General features: G+C 37.0%; 1 protein-coding gene across 1 annotated transcript in view; it reads left to right on the top strand.

Moving 5' to 3' along the window:
• Positions 1 to 21,183, top strand: part of ARHGAP20 (Rho GTPase activating protein 20) — a 111,173-nt gene that overhangs the window by 77,843 nt on the left and 12,147 nt on the right. The window contains 4 exon segments of the mRNA XM_021062754.1: positions 145 to 211; positions 3,101 to 3,289; positions 16,242 to 16,420; positions 17,795 to 17,956. Of these exon segments, the coding sequence (XP_020918413.1) occupies positions 145 to 211; positions 3,101 to 3,289; positions 16,242 to 16,420; positions 17,795 to 17,956 (597 nt within the window).

Genomic DNA, 21,183 nt, shown 5'->3' with positions numbered 1-21,183 from the left:
CAAAAACCATATCCACCACCATTAACCTGAAAAGCATTTATATTATCCCTATTTTTCTTTTGCAAAACATAAAAATGTCAAAAAAAAATGTGTCCTCATTCATTTACCAAATGTGAAGGAATTGTTAATTTTTCTATCTCCAAGGGCTCAGAAAAAGACTACCAGTTATGGGTCAATTCTGGCAGAGAAGAGGCACCATACCCTCTTATTGGTAAGTTTCTGTGAAAATCTAAAATAGGATTGATTATGTTTTAATTATAATTATAAATGTCTCAGAATTGGTCATGTGGTATTAAATTTAATTACTACTAAATATTAAATCGTATGTAATACTCATTTATTAATTTAATAAATATCTTTAAAGTATTTCCCGTGTGCCAGACAAATAATCTCTCTTCATTCAAGCAGCTAATGGTATAGTTGGAAAGAGAAATATAAATTTTCCTCTTCTTTTCACTTTATAAAGAGAACTATCTTGCCAACTTTTTAAAATATTTTTCTTTTGTTTTTTCTTTTTTTTCTTTTTTTTTTTTTTTTTGTTCTTTTAGGGCTGCGCCTGTGGCATATGGAGGTTCCTAGGCTAGGGGTCAAATAAGAGCTGCAGCTGCCAGTCTACACCACAGCCACAGCAACTGCCATATCTGAGCCACATCTGTGACTTCACCACAGCTCATGGCAACACCAGATCCTTAACCCACTGAGCGAGGCCAGGGATCAAACCCACGTCTTCATAGATACTGGTCTCATTACCACTGAGCCACAGCAGGAACTCCTAAAATGTTTTTCTAAAAGAAAGCAATACATATAGGTATTCCTTTTTCCTATATATTTATTTTTCATGTTTAAATCTTAAATTTCCTATTCCCTTTCCTACCTACTACTTGCCTCTATGGAAAGACCATCTCTAATCCAATAATTATTCTTAATCTACCAGTGAGTATTTAACACCTGCCCTGCACGCAAAACTTTCCTAGGCATCATAAAGAAAATGAAACTAAACCTAAAATTTAGATTCCTGAAAATCTTCATTGACTAACTTTGCAATAGCTACTACTTTGCTAACTACTTTACTGTTTTTCTAGCCAAGCTTTCTAGTATTTTTTTGAAGAATTATTGATAACTAGATACATCTCACCTTATTTAAATCATTTAGCTAAAAAAGATTTCATGATCAGTGACGTCATTCACTGTGGTTAACAGAAATAGACCAATTACAATAAGAGACATTATCTGTAGCAGATCTTGAGATGGTGGCATCAATGATGATGATGATAATGATAATTTCTGTTAATAATTTTTAAATGCTTACTGTTTGCCATATGTTGTACAAGGCATATCATATAAGTTACCTCTTATAATTGTTTCATTTACCTGTGAGATCACTACTGCATAATTCAGGTTGCAAGTGACCTGAATAACCTAAAACCAAATTTTTCTATGAAATGTTTATTCTCAGACTTGAAGCAAGTCATTGTGCTCATGGCTGAGGACCAAACTGGACTACATTTCCAATTTCTTTCTTAATGTCACTTTTGTAAAAGTCAATGAGCAACAACTAAAGCTGTGATTAAAAATCAAATTAATACTTAAAATAGATGTTGTAATAAAATATATTAATTTAATTAAAATTATATAGACAGTAACTCTCAGGCTTAAGACAGCTTCAAGCTTCATTTCTAACTCTCACTAAAAATCCATGGGACGTGATTGTTACTTAGCAGCAATTCTTCATTGTATATTTTAAAGTTCCTTGCAAACTGCAATTACAGATTAGCTCCTGGCTATTTTGATAATTGATTTTGTTCTATTGCTGTCATAGAAGTTCTTTTTTTTCTTAATTCCTGAAAGTTGCTATAATACTAAATATTAATGGAGCATTGATATTGTATGACTATGCCAGATGGAAAGAAAAAAGAAAGAGTTCACTGAGTTATATTCAGTGATGAATCAGGAATAGGAAAGAATTTACTTTCTTTAAAAAGTAAACTAGGAGTTCTCATTGTGGCAAAGTGGAAACAGATCTGACTAGTGTGCCATCAGGATGCGGCTTCATTCCCTGGCCTTACTCAATGGGTTAAGGATCTGGCATTGCTGTAAGCTGTGGTGTAGGTCACAGACGTGGCTCAGATCCAGTGTTACTGTGGCTATGGCATAGGCCAGTAGCTGTAGCTCCAATTGGAGCCCTAGCCTGGGAACTTCCATATGCCACAGGTGTGGCCCTAAAAGAAAAAAATAAATAAATAAACTAAATCTACTGCACAATGGTACTTTATTAAGAAAGTACAGTTACACAGAGTACCGAAGAGTAAAAAAATCATGTTGCAGTCAGAAGTCCAAGATTTAGTTTTTCTAGTTTGAAAATTCCTTTTTGAATCTTGTTTTTGTATTCCTAATACCCTGCAGTCTTCCTTACAATTATTGCCTATGAATAACAACTTCAGAGAGCAGGGGTGGGAGGGAAGCGTAAGTCAAGAAAAAAGTCCTAATGCTCTTGAGTAACTCTAATTATATAGCTCATAAAAAGTATAGAATGTCTTTTTCAGACAGACATCTTACATTGAATCATAGTAATCATAGTGATGCTTGAAATATATAGTTCTTTGCCCTTACTATTTAAATAATATGAACTACTAAAGTGTACTTATTTGATCCTTTTAAATCTATGTAATAGGTAGGGTAAATACTTTAAAACATGAATTTAGGGCTGAGAGGGGTTAAGGATTTGCTCAAGATTTACAGGTATAGTTAGTATCAAAGGAGAAACTAGAACACTTAAATATTCTTAGATGTTAACATAAGAAAAATCAACATTATGTGACTCACAGGCTAATCTGTGCATTCCCAAACAAGGTATTCTTTAAAGATTTTCTTCTTTTTTGCTTTTTTTCTCCCCCCCAAAAAAAAAAAAACCTATTCTGGTTGGGCCACCTGCATTATGCCATGGTCTCCAACTGTAAGAGTGTGTATGGTGATCATTGTCAACAAAAAGATCTTTATACCAGAAGCCCCAGGAGCAAATTGTAATACATTCCCATACGTAGCATACACACTCACAGTGCCAGTGAGCCCAAAGTCTACATTCAGGTTTTTCTCTGTGTAGGGCATGAATATCCCTATGGAATTAAAATGAGCCATCTTCGAGACAGCGCACTTCTGACGCAGGGATCAAAGGACTCCCCCACACCTTCCAGCCTCCAGGAGGCCTTCCTCATGGAGCAGCTGCCCCGAGAGATGCAGTGCCAGTTCATCCTGAAGCCCAGCCGCCTGGCTGTGGCCCAGCAACTGAGTGGTGAGTTTCCTCCTCCCTCATAGAGCCCTTTTTAGCAGAACTTCTCATTCCTGAAAACAAAGTTTTCAGAGTCATTTGCCTTTATACAAGCAAAGACCCAAACTTGCAGTAGGATGAGGTTTGTTTGGTTTTTTTTTTTTTTTTAATTTTTTAAGTGTTTCGAAGGAAAGACGAAGTTTTAGAAGATGGTTTTATAAATCAGCAGGAGTAATAGTGTCTGTTCCTTCTTTCTTCACTCTTCTTTCCCCTTTAACCTTATGCCCACTTCACAGTCAAAGGCACCAAGCAATGCTGCAGGTGTTTCAATGCCTTCTTTGTACTATAAGACATTGCATTGTGTGTTCCCCCTAAATGGTTACATTATAAAAAGGAGGCTGTCAGTGATGGGTGTCAGGAGACTCTGAGGCCCTACCTGGATCCTGGTACCGATAAGCCTTGAAGATTAAGATGATTTCCACAGAACTCTCTCCTTAGTCTACTGATCTAATCCCAATTCCCTGTGAATGTAGCCATCTCTTAACCACTCCATAATAAAGACTCCAGAGTGATAAAAGCGATATTCAACATAAGAGGACTATCATTAATTACCCTAACCCAAGTTTGAACTTTATGCCCTCAGTCTGAAAGATTGTATGGAAAATAGAAGAAAATGTGTCTTATCAAAAAATGTGAGTGAGATACTGGAAAACTGATGCTGAATTTTATAGCTGCTTTTGTCTATTTGAACAAACCGGGGGACCCAAAGAACAGTAGCCATTGTTTTATACTCACCCCCCAACATAAGCATGTCCAGCCCTGTCACTTCCTATTGATGGCCTAGCTTCAAATTTCATACTTTATTGAAGTCATTGATCAGAATACTTCATTTTGCCAACACCAGCTATAGAAACTTACTTGCATTTGCACCAGTCCTCCTCTCTCCTATGGTGGTAAATTGAGTTTTCAACTCTAAGCCTGTTTATTCACATCTTTGGGCCATTTTGAAGGGGTATTAGAGAGATGTTACAGTTTTCCATCCACTAAAATGCGAGCTCCATGAAGGCAGAGAATTTGGGCTGTTTTGTTTACTGCTATATACTCCTAGCACCTGGAACATTGTTGCATATATAAATAAATACTCGATAAATATTTATTGAAAGAATTAATTTGTTAATACATCTTTTGTTAGTGCTCATTAAAGATACAAAGGGAATGTTGCCTTTATAATTAGGTTGAGGAGAATAATATTTTACTCTTCTACCTTTATACCTGTGTTTTCAAAACTGGTTTTTTGAGTCCCTTGTCAAGAAAATAAAATAAATTTATCTTAATTAATTTGACCAAAATAATCAAGGATCAAAAATCTCCTAAGGGTTTTACCCCAATTTTGCCATTGACTTGCTTAATTTAATATAAGTAGGCATCCTCTACTTAATAATCCTCTGTTTCTCTCTGTTGGAAGTTAGGATAATAGTGGTTACAGCTGTAAGATGATTCATGATAAATGGGATCAGGGATGGAGTAACTATAGACCAATAGTGGCAACCTGCCTGTGCAAGGAAAAAATTAACAAGTGAACCAGTTTTGTGTTTTTTAAATACAGGAGATTTTGATGAACAACTACTTTAGAAATCACTGACTTAGATTAGGGATCAACAGATGTTTTCTGTAGAAGACCATATAGTCAAATTTGCAGGTCAAGAGACAAAACTGAGAATATTACATGGTTACTCATATAAAAAGAGAGAAAACAAATTTCCACAAAATTTTTATTGATGATGTTCAATTTACGGCAATAATTGAGTACAGTTTTATGTCATACAGACTACTAATGAGAAGAATTGAATTCATTTTTGGAAATAATATTTCATTTAATTGTATTCAAAGTTAGTATTATAATTACCATAATTGAATGCAAAATGTTCTTAATAATAATGAGATTTTATGTATTTCATCATTATGAAAATATCTTTTCATGCATATAGTGAAAAGATACTGATATATCATCCTTCAAGCATACAATTTTAATTAGCGTATTCCTCTTCAGAGACATTTATAGAATTTTTTTTATATTCTTCTTTTGGTATTTGCTTTTTGGCATGTCATTTCATTGCAGATCTATCACTTCCTATTAAAGATTAGATGAAAATTAGAGGATTTGGAAATATGGAAATTTCTTTTTGCACAATTAAGTTTCACTAAGGATTTTGAAATATAGAAGTTTCCTTTGCAGTTGCATTGAGGTTGGACCTGTAGTTTGAGCTCAGAAAACATATCTGCTATAAATTTTTATGGAAATGGAAATCTTGCATCTTATTTTAACTTTAGAGGGCAAGACTTTTCTTATAAAAGTAGCTTGACATTACTTGTCTGTTAAATGTCTTGAATGTCAAATTAGTTTTTCATTTTCTTTAGATAATTGCTCAGAAATGGAAATGCTGCATCATATGGTTGTACAATTTTTAGTTTTTTGAGGAACCTCCATACTGTTTTCCATAGCAGTTACACCAAATTACATTCCCACCAGCAGTGCATGAGGTTTCTCTTTTATCCGCACCCTCATCACCACGTCTCATTTTTTGTTCTTTTGATAATAGCCATTCTCAGAAGTGTGAGTTGATACCTCATTGTGCTTTTGATTTGCATTTCCCTGATGATTAGTGATGTTGAGCATCTTTTCATGTGCCTGTTGGCCTTCTGTACGTCTTTCTTGGAAAAATGTCTATTCAGGTCTTCTGCCCACTTTTTTAATCAGATTGTTTGGTTTTGTGCTGTTGAGTTATATTTTGGATGCTAGCCCTTTATCAGATAGGTGATTTACAAATATTTCCTCCCATTCAGTAGGTTGATTTTTCATTTTGTTGATGGGTTCCTTTGCTGTGCAGAAGCTTTATGTAGTCTTTTGTTTATTTTCACTTTTGTTGCTTTTGCTTTTTATGTCAAATACAAAAAAATCATTGTCAAGACCAAGTCAAGTAGTTTACCCCCATATTTCCTTCCGGGAGTTTTATTATTTTAGGTCATATATTCAAGTCTTGATCCATTTTGAGTTATTTTTTATGTATGATGTGATCCGGTTTCATTTTTTGCATGTTGTTATCCAGTTTGCCCAACACCACTTATTGAAGAGACCATCCTTTCCCCACTATTCTTGGCTCCTTTGTCATAAATTAATTGGCCAAGTGTGGGGGGTTTATTTCCGGGCTTTCTATTCTGTTCTATTGATCAATGTATCTATTTTTATGCCAGTATCATACTGTTTTGATCACTATAGTTTTATAATGTAGTTTAAAATCAGGACACATGATGCCTCCAGCTTTGTTCTTCCTTCTCAAGATTGCTTTGCCCACGTGGGATCTTTTATGGTTCCATACAAATTCTAAAATCGTTTGTTCTAATATTGTGAAAATGGCCAGTGGAATTTTTATAGGGACTGTATTGAGTCTATAGACTGCTTTGGATAGTATGGAGATTTTTAAAATATTCTTCCAATCCATGAGCATGAAATATCTTTCTGTTTATTTGTGTCTTATTCAGTTTCTTTCATCAGTGCCTTACAGTTTTTAGTGTACAGGTCTTTCATTTTCTTGATTGAATTTATTCCTAGTTATTTTTTTCTTTTTGATCCCTTATAAATGGGATTATTTTCTTAATTTCTCTTTCTAATCATTTGTTATTAGTGTATAGAAACACAGCAGATATCTGTATGTTGGTTTTCTATCATGCAAATCTACTGAATTTACTTATTAGTTCTAAATGTTTTTTGGTGAAGTGTTTAGAGTTTTCTGTATATAGTATTATCTCATCTGCAAATAGAGACAGTTTTTTGGGTTTTGGGGTTTTTTGGTTTTGGTTTTGGTTTTTTTTTTTTTTTTTGTCTTTTTGTCTTTTCTAGGGCTGCACCCACAGCATATGGAGGTCCCAGACTAGGGGTTGAATCAGAGCTGTAGCTGCCAGCCTATGCCAGAGGCACAGCAACATAGGATCCGAGCTTCATCTGCAACCTACACCACAGCCCACAGCAACAACAGATCCTTAACACACTGAGCAAGGCCAGGGATCGAACCCAGATTGAACCCGCAACCCATGGTTCCTAGTTGGATTCATTAACCACTGAGCCATGACGGGAACTCCTAGAGACAGTTTTACTATTTCTATTCTAATTTGAATAATTTTTTTCTTGCCTAATTGCTTTGGCTAGGACTTCCAGTACTTTATTGAATAAGAATGGTGAGAGTAGGCATCCTTGTCTTCCTTCTGAAAGCTTTTCACCATTGAGTATGATGTTAACTGTCACATATGACCTTTATTATGTTGAAGTACACTTTCTCTATACCCATTCTGTTCAGAAATTTTAATCATAAATGGATGCTGAATTTTGTCAAATGCTTTTTTCTGTATCTACTGAAATGATCATATGATTTTCATCTTCTGTTTTGTTAATGTGATTTATCACATTGATTGATTTTTGAAATATGAACCATCCTTGTATCCTTGGAATAAATCCAACTTGATATGGTATATGATTCTTTTAATGTACTGTTGAATTTAGTTTGATAATATTTTGTTGAGGATTTTTGCATATATGTTCAGCAGGGATATTCACCTGTAATTTTTTTTCTTGTCGTTTCCCTGTCTGCTTTTGGTATCATGGTCATGCTGGCCTTAAAAAATGAGTTTCCTATTTTTGGGAAGAATTTGAGAAGGATTTGTATTAATTCTTCTTTGAATGCTGGGTAGAGTTCACCAGTGAAGTTGTTGGGTCCTGGACTTTTGTTTATAGGGAGTTTTTAAATTACTGATTCAGTCTCCCACCAATAATCAGTCTGTTTGGATTTTCTATTTCTTCACATTCAGACTCAGAATGTTGTTTGTGTCCAAGAATTTATCCATCTGTCCTAGGTTGTCCAATTTATTGGCATATAATTGTTCATAGTAATCTCTTATGATCTTTTGTATTTCTGTGGTATCATTGTAACATCTCCTCTTTCATTCCTGATTTTATGTTTGAGCCCTCTCTCTCTCTTTCTTATTGAGTCTGGCTAAAGGTTTATCAATTTTGTTTATTTTTTTTAAAAGAAGCAGCTCTTGGTTTCATTGATATTTTTCTGTTGTTTTTTAGTCTCTGTTTCATTTACTTCTGCTCTGATCTTTGTTATTTCCTTCCTTCTAATAACTTTGAGCTTCATTTGTTCTTTTTCTAGTTTCTTGAGGTATAAAGTTAAATTGTTTGAATTTTTTGTTTCTTGAAGTAGACATATATTGAGATGAATTTCCCTCTTAGAACTGCTTTTGCTGCATCCCATAAGTTTGGTATATTATATTTCTATTTTCATTTGTCTCAGTGTTTTTTTTTATTTCACTTTTGATTTCTTCATTGACTTGGTTGTTCAGTAGCATGTTGTTTACACTTCACACATTTGTGAATATTTCAGTTTTCTTATGTAATTTATGTCTAGTTTCATAGTCTTGTGGTCCAAAGAGATGTTTGCTATCATTTCAGTTTTCTTAAATTTAAGACTTGTTTTGTGACCTAACGAATGATCTATCCTAGAGAATATGCCATGTGCACTTGAGAAGAATGTGTATTCTCTTGCTTTTGATGGAATGTTCTATTCTTAGTTTAAGCATTTTGATGAATATATGTCTATATATTGGGATACCTTTTTTGGTGTTCAGGAGTATGAGGCAGCAAATTGACTAGTCCTTTAAAATCTATGTCTTACATACTCTATTCCTCATTTCTTCCTAAACTGATGATCTCTACTTTATTCTTTTTGGTTAATGTGAAAAATCCTGTACACTCATTTGGAAGAAAAGAAAAAAAAATGTTTTTTTTTTTTCTCTTAAGTTCATCGGATCTAACTTGTCATATGAGGCTGATGTTTTCTTTATATTTTCTGTCTGGATGATCTATCCATTATGTAAATGGGTTATCAAAGTCCTCTACTATTATTACATTACTATTTAGTTCTCCCTTTTGGTCTGTTAACGTTGGCTTTATATATTTAAGTGCTCGTATGTTGGGTCATAAATATTTACAAGTATTATATCCTCTTGCTGGATTCACCCCTTTATTGTTAAGTAATGACCTTTTTTGTCTTCTATTATAGTCTTTGTTTTAAAGTTTATTTTGTCTAGTATAAGTATAGCTACTCCAGATTTCTTTTGGTTTCAGTTTTCATGAAATATCTTTTTCCATCCCTTCACTTTGAGTCTGTAATGTTCTCAGGTCTGAGGTGAGTCTCTTGTAGGTAGCATGTAGTTGGATCTTGGTTGTTTTGTTTTGTTTTGTTTTTTTAAAATCCATCCAGTCCTTTGTCTTTGATTGAAGAATTTAGTCCATTTACATTTAAAGTAACTATTGATAGATGTGTTATTGCCATTTTAATTGTTTTCTGGCTGTTTTGTTGTTTCTCTGTTCATTTTTTCTATTCTTTTGTGGTTTGATGACTTTCTTTAGTGATATGATTAGGTTCTCACTATCTTTTGTGTATCTAAGATTTTGCTTATTTGATACTATGCAGCTTACATATAACAATTTGTATTTATAACATTCCTTTTTATTTTTTTGGCCATGCCCAGAGCTCAAAGAAGTTTTCAGGCCAGGGCTTGAACCCTGGCCACAGCAGTGACAATTCCAAATCCTTAACCACTAGGCCACCGGGGAACTCCTTATAGTTCTTTTTTATATCGATACCGACTTAAGTTTGAACACATTGTAAAGATCTACATATTTACTCTCCCTTCCCAGCTAGTTCATGGTTTTGATGTCACATTTTACATTTATCTTGTGTATCATTTAAGTAAATATTATAGTTAACATCATTTTTACTATTTTTGTCTTTCAACCTTCATACCAGCTTTATAAGTAATTAATACACTACTTGTACTATATATTTGCCTTTTCAGGTGAGATTTATACTTCTGTTTATTATCTTGTTACTAATTAACACCTTTTCTTTTCAGCTTTAAAAAAAAATGCCTTTAACAAGGTTTCTTGTAAGGGCAGTGTAGAGGTGAAGAACCCTTTAGTTTTAACTTCTTCAGAAACCTCTCTCTCTCTTTGAATTCTCAGTAATAACTTTGCTAGGTAAAGTATTCTTGGTTGGAATTTTTTTTTTCTTTCAACATTTGGAATATATTGTGCCATTTCCTTCTGGCCTATAAAATTTCTGCTGAAAAATCTGCTGATAGTCTTAAGAGCTTTCCCTGGTACATAATAAATTCTTTTTCCCTTGCTATTTTTAAATTCTCTCTTTGTCTTTACATTTTTGTTTTGTTTTATATTATTTTGTTTAGCTTTTTAGGACCACACCCCCAGCATATGGAAGAACCCAGCCTAGGGGTCCAGTCAGAGCTATAGCTACTGACCTGCACCACAGCCGCAGCAACACAGGATCTGAGCTGCATCTGCAACCTACACCACAGCTCACAGCAGTGCCAGATCCTTAACCCATAGAGTGAGGCCAGGGATTGAAACCACATCCTCATTGATACTAGTCAGATTCATTTCCACTGACCCACCACAGGAACTCCTGTCTTTACCTTTTGACATTTTAATTTTAATGTGTCTTGGTGTAGATCTCTTGGTTCATCTTATTTGGAAATCTCTGGGCTTCCTGGATCTGAATATTTATTTGTTTTCCCAGATTAGGACAGTTTTCAGATGTTATGTCTTCAAATAAGTTTTCTTCCCCTTTCTCTCTTTTTTCTTTGTCTGGGACCCCCCCTAATATAACAGTTAATATACTTGATGTTGTCCCATAAGTCCCTTAAGCTATCTTCACTTTTTTCATTCTTTTTTTCTCTTTGCTTCTCTGGTTGGGTGAGTTCTTGTGCCCTGTCTCAAGTTCACTGATCCTTTCTTCTGTTTCATCAGATCTGCTGTTGACCTCCCCACTTCAGTTATTTTTCAATTCAGTTACTCTGTTCTTCAGTTAAGTGACTTCTGTTTGGAACTTTCTTTTATTTGCTATCTGTTGAAGTTCTCATTTGTTCATCCATTCTTCCAAGTTCAGTGAGCATCTTTATGACCATTCCTTGAACTTTTATCAGGTAAATTACTTATCTATATTTCATTAACTTTTTTCCTGAGGCTTTATCTTGTTCCTTCATTTGGAACATATTCTTCTGTTTCTTTATTTTGCTTGACTTTCTGTATTGGTATCTGTGCATATGATGAAACAGCCACCTCTCCTAGTCTTGAATGGTTGGCCTTGTTTAGGAAATGAATCTTCTCATTTATCCGTGCCCTAGCTCTTAGTTTTCTCTCAACTCTTTGTAATTGTTCAAGCAGGCTGTTTTATTTTTAATAGCTCCCAATAGTTGAAGATGTGCCAAAGTCAGTCAGTGTTCCAAAGGAGAGAACTCAGTCAGTTTTTCTGATTCAGGCTGATTGGAAACCAGATTGTCAAGTAATATCTTTTCAAGAATGCAAGTGTATGTAGTCCACTGGGACTGCAAGCATAAACTCTGCTGGCCACCAGAACCAGGCTATCTGAAGGTACCCTCTGGCAGCAGCCACAAAAATTGGGGCTCCAGATGAGTGTATAAGCTTCTTTATGGGAGATACCAGTGAGCTGTGGTGACTCAGGAGGAACATGCAAAGATGATGCCCCCAGCTGACATTCTTTGAGAATACCTCTGTATGTGGCAGACTTGATGCCTCCCCAGGGCTGAAGCTCCTGGATGATAAAATAGGTGTATTTTACAGAAAGCTAGGGGTGTGTTTTAGTTGCTGTATGTACAGTGCCCTGGGAATGGTAATCTTATGTCTAATTGTTACAGTCCTGTGAGACCCAGGGATGTAAGTCCCCCTCACTGCCTGATGATCAAAGGCCACTCCCTGGGTGGAAGCTGCAAAAACTATGTCACCAAATGTAAAAACAAGGGCACTATACATGTATAAAATCACCTTTCCATGAGATAGAGGTGCTCTGGAGTGCAGCAGAGGGAGAGCACAAAAATGGTGCCCACTGGCTGAAGTGGGCAAAAGGAAAGTACAAAGATGGCATCCACTGAAAAAAAGAAAAGGAAGAAAAAGAGAAAAAAAGGAAAAAAGAGGAAAGGGGGAAGGAAAGTAAAAAAATAAAAAGATGACACCCACAAGAAAGGTTAAAAAAAAAAAAAGATAGTGCCTGCCAGCTTTAGCAAAGTAGAAGGAAAACAGAAGGACAGTACCGACTAGTCTCTGTCCCACAGAGCATCCCAGCAGGCTGCTGCCCCTCAGAACAATGCTTTAAGATTGGGAAATAAGTCTCTTTCACATAAAGTATGGGTGCCTCTGCACTGGACCCTCGGGTGGGTGAGTCTGTGCGCAAGCCATTTAAGAACTGTTCCTGGGATTTGCACAGCCCCACAGGTCTCATGGACATAAGCTCTGTTGGTCTTCAAAGCAAGATGTTTTGGGGGCTCATCTCTCAGATGCTGAATCTTAAACTTTGGGGTGACCAATGTGGGGTGTGAACCCATCACTCCCTCTGGAGAAGCTCAAGGTTATGAGTTCCCTCCTGACTGTGGTTGTTGCACCAGAAGTAGAGTTTGTGGTGAGATTGTATCTTAGCCTTTTCTACCTGCTTCAGTTTCCCTCTCATTGGCCCAGTCTTTCCCCCAGTTTTTAGGGTTTTTTCAGAGGAAATTGATCCTGATATAGCTGTAGATATGGCGTATCCATGGTAGGAGGTGACTTCAGGATCTTCCTATGTCACCATCTTGCTAAAATTCTAACTAAGGGTTTTTTGTGTGGCTATTATTCTTTAATAATATGTAAGCACAAACTTTTAAGAAATGCAATTTTTAATATTCAGTTCCCTAATTTCAGCATGAAGAAACACTAGCCTGAGTCTTACCAGGATAGTTTGGGAAAGCTAGATTTGCATGAATTTCATTTGCTCTACGTTTACATCACCCTTATATTTTTTTTATAACAACTGCCTGTTTTTTTCAACAGCCTTTGACATTTAGAAAATAATAGCTATGTGTTAAAAGCTCTGCAAGAAAGTAAACTTTAATGAAATTTTTTTCCTCAGTCCCAAAGGGAACATGAACTCTAAAATTAACTGTTGTGCATAATAAAAGATGTGGCTGCAGCTGAAAGTATTTATAATAAAGTACAGGACTCAATTTCTACTTTATCCTCTGTCTACACTCGTAGGACCGCTAGGTATATAAGTTTATGATAGAGCATTCTTCCGAAGAAGTGTTTGAAAGCCAACAAATCAAATAAATCTGATAGTTTTAGAAATAATGAAACCCAGATTAAATGTGAGGAAACTAGATTAAGTTACAGCTACTCAACATATATAAACATACATATTAAACAAACATTTGCACAGATCGACACTGCTGGCCTATAGGAATCCCCTTCTGGATTTAAGAATGGGTTTGGTTTCCTTTCCTGTTTTTTTAAGATGGTAGAGTTGGGAATGTCAGGGCAGGAAGAAGGTGCTTTAGCTAAGCGGAGTCTGGTATTCCGTCCTGCCTGCGTCCTTCCTGCAGGCTGTTACACAGATGCAGAACGCATGTGGGGAGGAGGTCCTTATTGTGGAGAGCAGCTTTAATCAAGATTGCTATGACCTATGCCCTGAACAAAGTAGGACTTTTCAGACATTATCCTACTTAATCCTGTCAATAAGGCTTTGTGCTGTAGGTAATGTTCTCATTTTAAAACTGGAAGAAGCAGGATAAGTAACTTGCACAAATAAGTGTCCGAGCCAGGAGTCTAACTGGGCCCCTGACTCCAGAACCAAAGACCTTTACACCTGGGTGTATGCACATTAATAATGTACCTGCTATATCCCGAGGAAGCCTAGGGTGGATAATCGTCTGAAGGCTATTTAGTAAAATATTACTTATTGGATTCTTCTCCCAACAACTTAGCTTTTTCAGTATTTGGTCGTTGATTATGCTGAGGAAATACACAGTATACAACACTTGTTTGACATGAGCATTTGACTGCATAGTCCTCCCTGAAAATATCTCCTTCATCACTCCACTGTCAGGAAGTGCTGAGTAGCTGAACATCATCTCTGGCAGTGTGGTTAGGTGTCAGGGCCACACAGCCAGAGTGTACACTGACTAATCCTGTGCACTGTCCCTGTGTGGGCGCCCCCTGGGGGTTATGGCCTTTCATATCTCTGCCCCTTTAGTCCTAACTGTAAGCTGTTTTGAATCTGCCCCACAAATGCATGCTTCAGGGATCAGCTGGAGGTTCTGGCAGAATCTATACACAATGTTTGGGGTTCCCACTACTCAGTTTTTTCCTTTATGGGATTCCCACACACACACTTCACTTTCTAGCTACTGTGGTTACCTCTGTCTGCATTCTCTGGTTTTTTCAAGCCAGTAAGAGTGTAGGTTTCTTTCCCAATTTTAGTCACCCCTACCACCCTGGGGCCTGTTCTCAGGCCAAAAGCTGTAAAAATGGGAAACTTACCCAGTGCCCTGCCATTCCCTTCTTCCGAGTATCAAACTTTTACCTCCACTGTCTACCTTCTTTTGGTCACTCTTTCATGCCTTCAGTTAGACTTTTATATTTTTAAATTTCATTCAGTGTTTATAGTTGTTACCTGTGTGTGTGTTGAGGGCCAGGGTGCATGCATGGCAAAAAAAAGTTCAAAAGGAGCCTTAAAGAGCTGTCTATGAAGATCCATCAATTTTTCACATTAAAATTAGATACAGATGACATCAAAAATGTTTTAGAATGATGATCTCACAAAATCATGATTCACTGTTGACCTTTCTTCTGCTTATTCTGTTCACTCTGTCTTCTTTTTCCACCTAAATACCTCCTCAGTTCAATTAAGATTTATTGGGTACTTACTAGATGCAGGTCACAATGCTAGATCCTTTAGCTGTTGAAATTGTGTTCGTTCAAAATTCACATCAAATGCAGATGCCTCCAGGATCACTCCCTCACTCCTAATGGGTAGACAGATGTACCTTCTTATCCTTCTGAATGCCTTTGGTCCTCCCTCATGACATTTATTTATTAATATACCTGCTTGCCTCCCACTCACCTATCACAAGTTTTTTTCCCCCATTAGATTGTAAACTTTACCATGTCAGAGTCAAGTCTCACTCATGTCCACATCCATCCAATCTGCCTTAAACATGCTACTTAAAGACAGGAACCAAAAAGATACATGAAAGTCTTTGCAGTTGGAAAGAAAGGAGGGGAAATGTAGAACATTAGCTCCGTGTCTGTAGCATCAGTAGTGGAGTGGAAAATCGGGTAATAAAGCTTTCTTGTTTCTAGAGAGCATCCTAATAGAGGCAGTGCTTCTTCTCCTAATTCTTCTTCTTCCTCTTTTTTTTCCTTTTCCTCTTCCCCTCTTGCTTCTTTGTCTTCTCCTCTCCTTCTCTCTCCTTTTCTCCTTCTTCTTCCTTTCCTTTTTTCTTTATTTAATAGTAGTCACATATAGCTCTTTTGCATGCTTTGTCTCATCTTTAAAATGGGATCGGTGTTGGTATGGAACACTTTTTGCTGTAAGTTTTAACAGTTTGGTTCCCTTCTTTTACCTTTGAAAAGGTAGTGTCAGTACTCAACTAAGGAGTTCCCATTGTGACACAGTGGAAACGAATCCGACTAGTATCCATGAAGATATAGGTTTGATCCCTGGCTTTGCACAATGGGTCAGGGATCCAGTGTTGCCATGAGCTGTGGTGTTGGTCTCAGACATGGCTCAGATCCTGTGTTGCTGTGGCTGTGACATAGGCCAGCAGCTGTAGCTCTGATTCGACCCCTGGCCTAGGAACTTCTATATGCTATGGGTGTGGCTCTAAAAAAAAACTCAACTAAATAGACTAGTGATGTCCTCAAAGTGGGTAGGAGAATAACCCAAATGTTTGATCCTTCTTTAATTTATAAAATATTGAGCCATAGTAATGAACATACTATAAAAATGGAAACTGTAGAAATAAGACTAAGTTAATTCAGTCATTTTTCCTAATAATCTCACTTCTTCCTCAGATTCAGGTCAGAAGACATTTAAAAGGAGAAGATCCATCATAAACTGGACCTTTTGGCGGGGTTCTAGCACTCAGGTGGATACCTTGCCCATGTCACCAACATCGCCAGTGCCAGGTCAGCTGTTCGGGACTTCTCTGCAGAATATTTGTGAGAACGACAATCTGCCCAGACCTGTCTTGGTGAGTCTCATTTTGGCCTGTAACACTAATAGGAAAGGAGGTTTGGGAAAAGAGAGCTCTGAGAGGTAAATCCAGCCCCCAATGGGAAAAGTATAGGCACCCCTGGCTTTGGCTGAGAACCTTTATTATTACTTCAAAGAGTAAAAACCTGATTGAGCTATTGCAGAGTCATAAGACAGACATAATAGGGACAGGTGACCTAGGCTACTGCTTTCAGGAAGGAGCACATGAACCTGTTCAGGTCAATCAGAATCTGCTCTCCAGGCAGATAATGCACACTAGGTCTCAACAGTTCCCTCACATCCTTTCTTGAACCCAGTGTTGTTCAGAAACTCGTTTAATCACTTTAGCAGCAGAGACTAAATCTTCTATTTTTTTATACATGTGTTTCATTTGTAGTCCAAGTCTTTAAGTATAAAGATGCATTCTCTGGCAGTTAGTTATCTTTTGTATGTAGATGAGATCAGATGAAAGCCACTGAGGAAATATGGTCCCCAGTTCATATAGTAAATGATCACTGTTAAGCAACATTTACTGAGTGTCCTGTATCCTCCAAGCACTATGCTAGATGCCTGGAACTTTATCCTATATTGTGCATCTATAAGCACCAGACACTAGTCTAGCCACTTTATCGCTTATCATTCACAGCAGATTTAGAGGGCAGCTATCATCATCATCACCATCACCATCATTCCTGCTTTCCAAATTAAAGAATAAGACTCTCAAGTTTACTGAAGGTCACGCAGCAAATATGTGCCATAGCTTATGTTTCCGAGCCAATGGGTTGCTTGTCTCCAATACCCATTCTCTCTACATGGCAAGCAAAGGACACAAAGCTGGAAAGAAAGCAAAACGAAAGACTGATCAGAATGGAATGGAATGAAGGAAGCTCCCTGGAGGAGATGATTTTAGAGGCTGATTTTAAAGAAGGAAATAAATACAGGAAGTAGGATGGAGTGTAAAGTCACATGAGAAGAAAGCTAAGCAAGTGGAGAATGAATTTGGCAAGAACGTTTCCATATCTGGGGGAAAGAGTCCGTATTAGGGAATAGCAGGGAAAGAGTAGTGAGGTAGGAGAGAGACAGGTTAATAGGTGAAGTGACTATTGGTTCACTGAAAAAAGACAGTCTCATGAAAGTGTTTAAAGTAAAATGTTTTAGACCTTGAATACAGCGAGAGTAAATAGGACAAAAGAGGTGTAAAGATACTGAGAAGCAAGTTGACTTCATCCTCTAAGGGGCCACTCACCCCAACCCTTCAGTGCTTTCCCCGGGTGCACCCGAGTCCCTGGCAGCTGGAGAGGACAGGTGTACGTTCCGGTGCTTTTTATGCATGAAGTGTCATTTTGGTTTTTTTCCCTTTACTTCCCCGTAGGATATGCTTTCCCTTCTTAATCAGAAAGGACCCCTCACAAAAGGCATCTTTAGACAGTCAGCTAATGTGAAATCCTGCAGAGAGCTGAAAGAGAAACTGAATTCGGGAGTTGAAGTACAACTAGACTGTGAATCTATTTTCGTGATAGCATCTGTCTTAAAGGTAGGGGAAATTCTCCCTTTTATCCACCCATAGCTCTGGAGAAAGACAACTTGGTTTCTCTCATTATAACAGTATTCCCATCTGCAAAGGACCATAGTAGAATTAGAATCAGGTGTTCCTGCTGTGGTGCGGTGGGTTAAGAATCCAACTGCAAAGGTATGGGTTCAATCCCTGGCCCGGCACAGTGGATTACATGATCCGGCATTGCCGCACTGTGGCGTAGTTCACAGCTGTGGCTGGGATTCAGTCCCTGGCCTGGGAATTTCCATATACCATGCGTGCAGCCATTACAAAAAAAAAAAAAAAATCTAAAAAAAGTGTTAAAAACACTTCACAAAATTCCATTGGCCTTTAAAAGCCACAGCTAATGATGTGGCATGTCAGATGTGCTTTTTAAAATTTTTCCTCCCACACCACTCACCTCATGTTCAGGTCTGCCAGCCCACGCAAAGGGAAAAAAAATTTTAATTAAATAAAAATATAAAATAATCCTAATACACCAGCATCTTTACCAGAATAAACATCCTGATTATAATGACTTCCTCACAGTCTCACTATCTTCCTAATAAGGGCACATTTTTCAAAAACAAACTTTTATGAAACTTTGAAACAGCTGACCATAATAAACAAACATTTGCCTGAAAATGGGGGGGGGCGGCAGGGGGGACTGCTCACTGAGACCACTGAAAATTCCATTCATTGATACAGTCATTGCCTAATGCCTTTTAAAAGTAAAAGTGGAGTCAGAATGACTCTGACATCCAGTCCGACTTTTATGAAACCCTTACTGCGTGTGGCACTCTTCATGATTCTTAATCTTCATCCTACAGGTATCTGGTATGTCACGGCAGGCTACTCTGCTGCAGGCATTTTTGCTGCAAACATTTTTACCGCATAACTAATTGGCCATTGGGCAGTTTTGCCATAAAAAACAACTGATTGACAGTTTGGTTTGACATATACAGTTTAAAAATCATGACAGATAATGATTTGTCCCAAGTGTTGGTTTTGTATTTTGAGCCACACTACACTGAAGGAGAAAGAGTCAAGGGGCCTTAATAGCATAGAGCGAACCCATACTTCCCCTAGAACTTTGGAACGTTCATCAGTGGGCAAATGACAGGACCCAAGAACAAACAACAGTGTGGAAGCTTTCTCAAAAACTCAGGCACAAATATGCATCCTCGTATTTGGAACCTGATGCCTCTCTTAGTAAAGGAAGATATTTAGCAAATAAGAAAAAGTGTGATACTGGGCAAGACTAATCAACAAGCAAAGGAAACAAAGTATAAAATACTGTGAATGAAAGACATGGAAGACAGGTGCCTAAGTACAACCCACAAAATAATATCAGTTAATTGCAGTATTGCCGTGAATCTACACATATTTTAAATGCATTCAAATATTTTATATTTTGCAATAAAATATTTTTACTTTTGTTATTCTCAGGTTTCAGTATGTTCTCTTTCATATCCCTCATTTACTTTTTATTTTATCTTTTATGGCAGAATTGCCTTGCAGGCAGTTTGTTATGGAAAAGCGTTTGTAGCAAAAATGCTTGTGTCAAAGATGTCCATGGCAAATAAGCTTACTTATGGCAAAAAACCTAGAACCCCTGCTGTGATTGGTTAAATCACATTCATAGTTGAGTTAGACTTCTTCTAAAATGTTTTCCTCCCCACATTCTTGATAACATCCTACATTTTGGGAAAACCTAGAGTCAAAATCAGCTTTTAGCAGAGCTTTTGACCCCAGCAATGGCTTCTGCAGACCAACGTCTGTCTCCAGTCTCCCATCCGGTTGGAATAGAGCCAGGGGTACAGACAAGAGCCAGGGGTACAGTCAAGGCCCCAGCCTGCATCCCAGGGCTTGGAGCATAACAACCAAATTAAGGAAAACATGGTAAAGACGCTTGCATATCCCTACTCCTGATCAATGGCTTACAGAATCATACTTTATAACTTGCTAAACAGGTATCTCTTGGTTAAAGGACCATGTCTACTCTTAAACAACCTCAGCCATAGACTCTCACAATAAAGTATCACTCAAAAAAAAAACTGGAGAATTGGAGCTGTGATACCTAGTCTATGTTATACAACGTTTGTGTCCTTCAAATCCTGGAGTACAGTAAAGTTATGTATGGTGTTCTTGGCCAGATATATGTCATGCGTGCAGATGTATGCAAGATGAATTTTTGTGTCTTACCATGTAATTAGCCTTTCTCTCATCTCTTAATTTAAGAAGTTAAAGCCTGTGTTTTAGAAAATTTTCCTTATTATGCTACTTTTCATAGCACTACACTTCTTAAAACTTTGTGCTAAATTGTTAAGGAATACCATAAAGAAGTATGGTTCTAGAAGAGTTAAACTGTACTTCAACTTGAAGAAATAATACTTGTCCAGGAGTAAACAGAAGACAAAAAAGAATCCAAATGATTGAAAAGTCTGGTTAGATGGGATCCGATTTATTAAAGTTTTATAATCATGTAACTGGGTTTTACTCTGATTTCTTCCAAGTGGTTGCAAGAAAGGAGATACTTTTTGCCAGAAGTTTTTTGAGCTTTTGTTTTGTTTTGTTTTGTTTGTAAGACTATTTGGAAGTGGTACTTAAGTTTTCCTTTAATTTTTTTTTATGTATGCTGGTTTTGGCTTAAATATAAACTTAACCCTTAAAACTGTAATGGAAGAAAATTGCTTGAGGAAAAGTTCATTTTTAATCCTGTAGGAATCTCATTTGAAATTAATTTAGGAGTTCTGTTGACGGCCTGGGTTCTGGTTCTGGAAGGGAGGAACTTTCCGTTGAGTGCAATGAGTTGGTGATTGTAATTCAGAACCAGCTCTCACATCCTTTCTCAGCTGTGGTGGTACTTGTTATTTCGTAACTTGTTATTCCAGCTGTGGAGAGTTCATTGAGATGTTAGGAGTTATTATCTTTCAAGTGTAGGTTTTAAGATTTAATGATGTTTTTCTTCAAGACAGATCATAAGTATGTTTTCCACTGAGATTTAAAAAGAGAGCTATTGTCACTGCCCCACTTTGAAACACCAAATTTTGGCTCTTCTGAATCTGACTTTTAGAGTAGGTGCAGCAACTAAAATTAGTTTGAAATTATGAAAATTCGATAGCTGTACCCAAAAAGAGGTAACTTTTATGATGACACATCTGAATCACAAGTATCCCGGTACATGTCTACTGGAAAATATAATAGAGCTTAGAAAGACTTTGAAT

This window comes from Sus scrofa, chromosome 9 (genome assembly GCF_000003025.6).
Source record: "Sus scrofa isolate TJ Tabasco breed Duroc chromosome 9, Sscrofa11.1, whole genome shotgun sequence".
Classification (NCBI taxonomy): Eukaryota; Metazoa; Chordata; class Mammalia; order Artiodactyla; family Suidae; genus Sus; species Sus scrofa.
The sequence above is the reverse complement of the archived record's forward strand: the minus strand, read 5'-3'. Positions and strand labels throughout refer to the sequence as shown.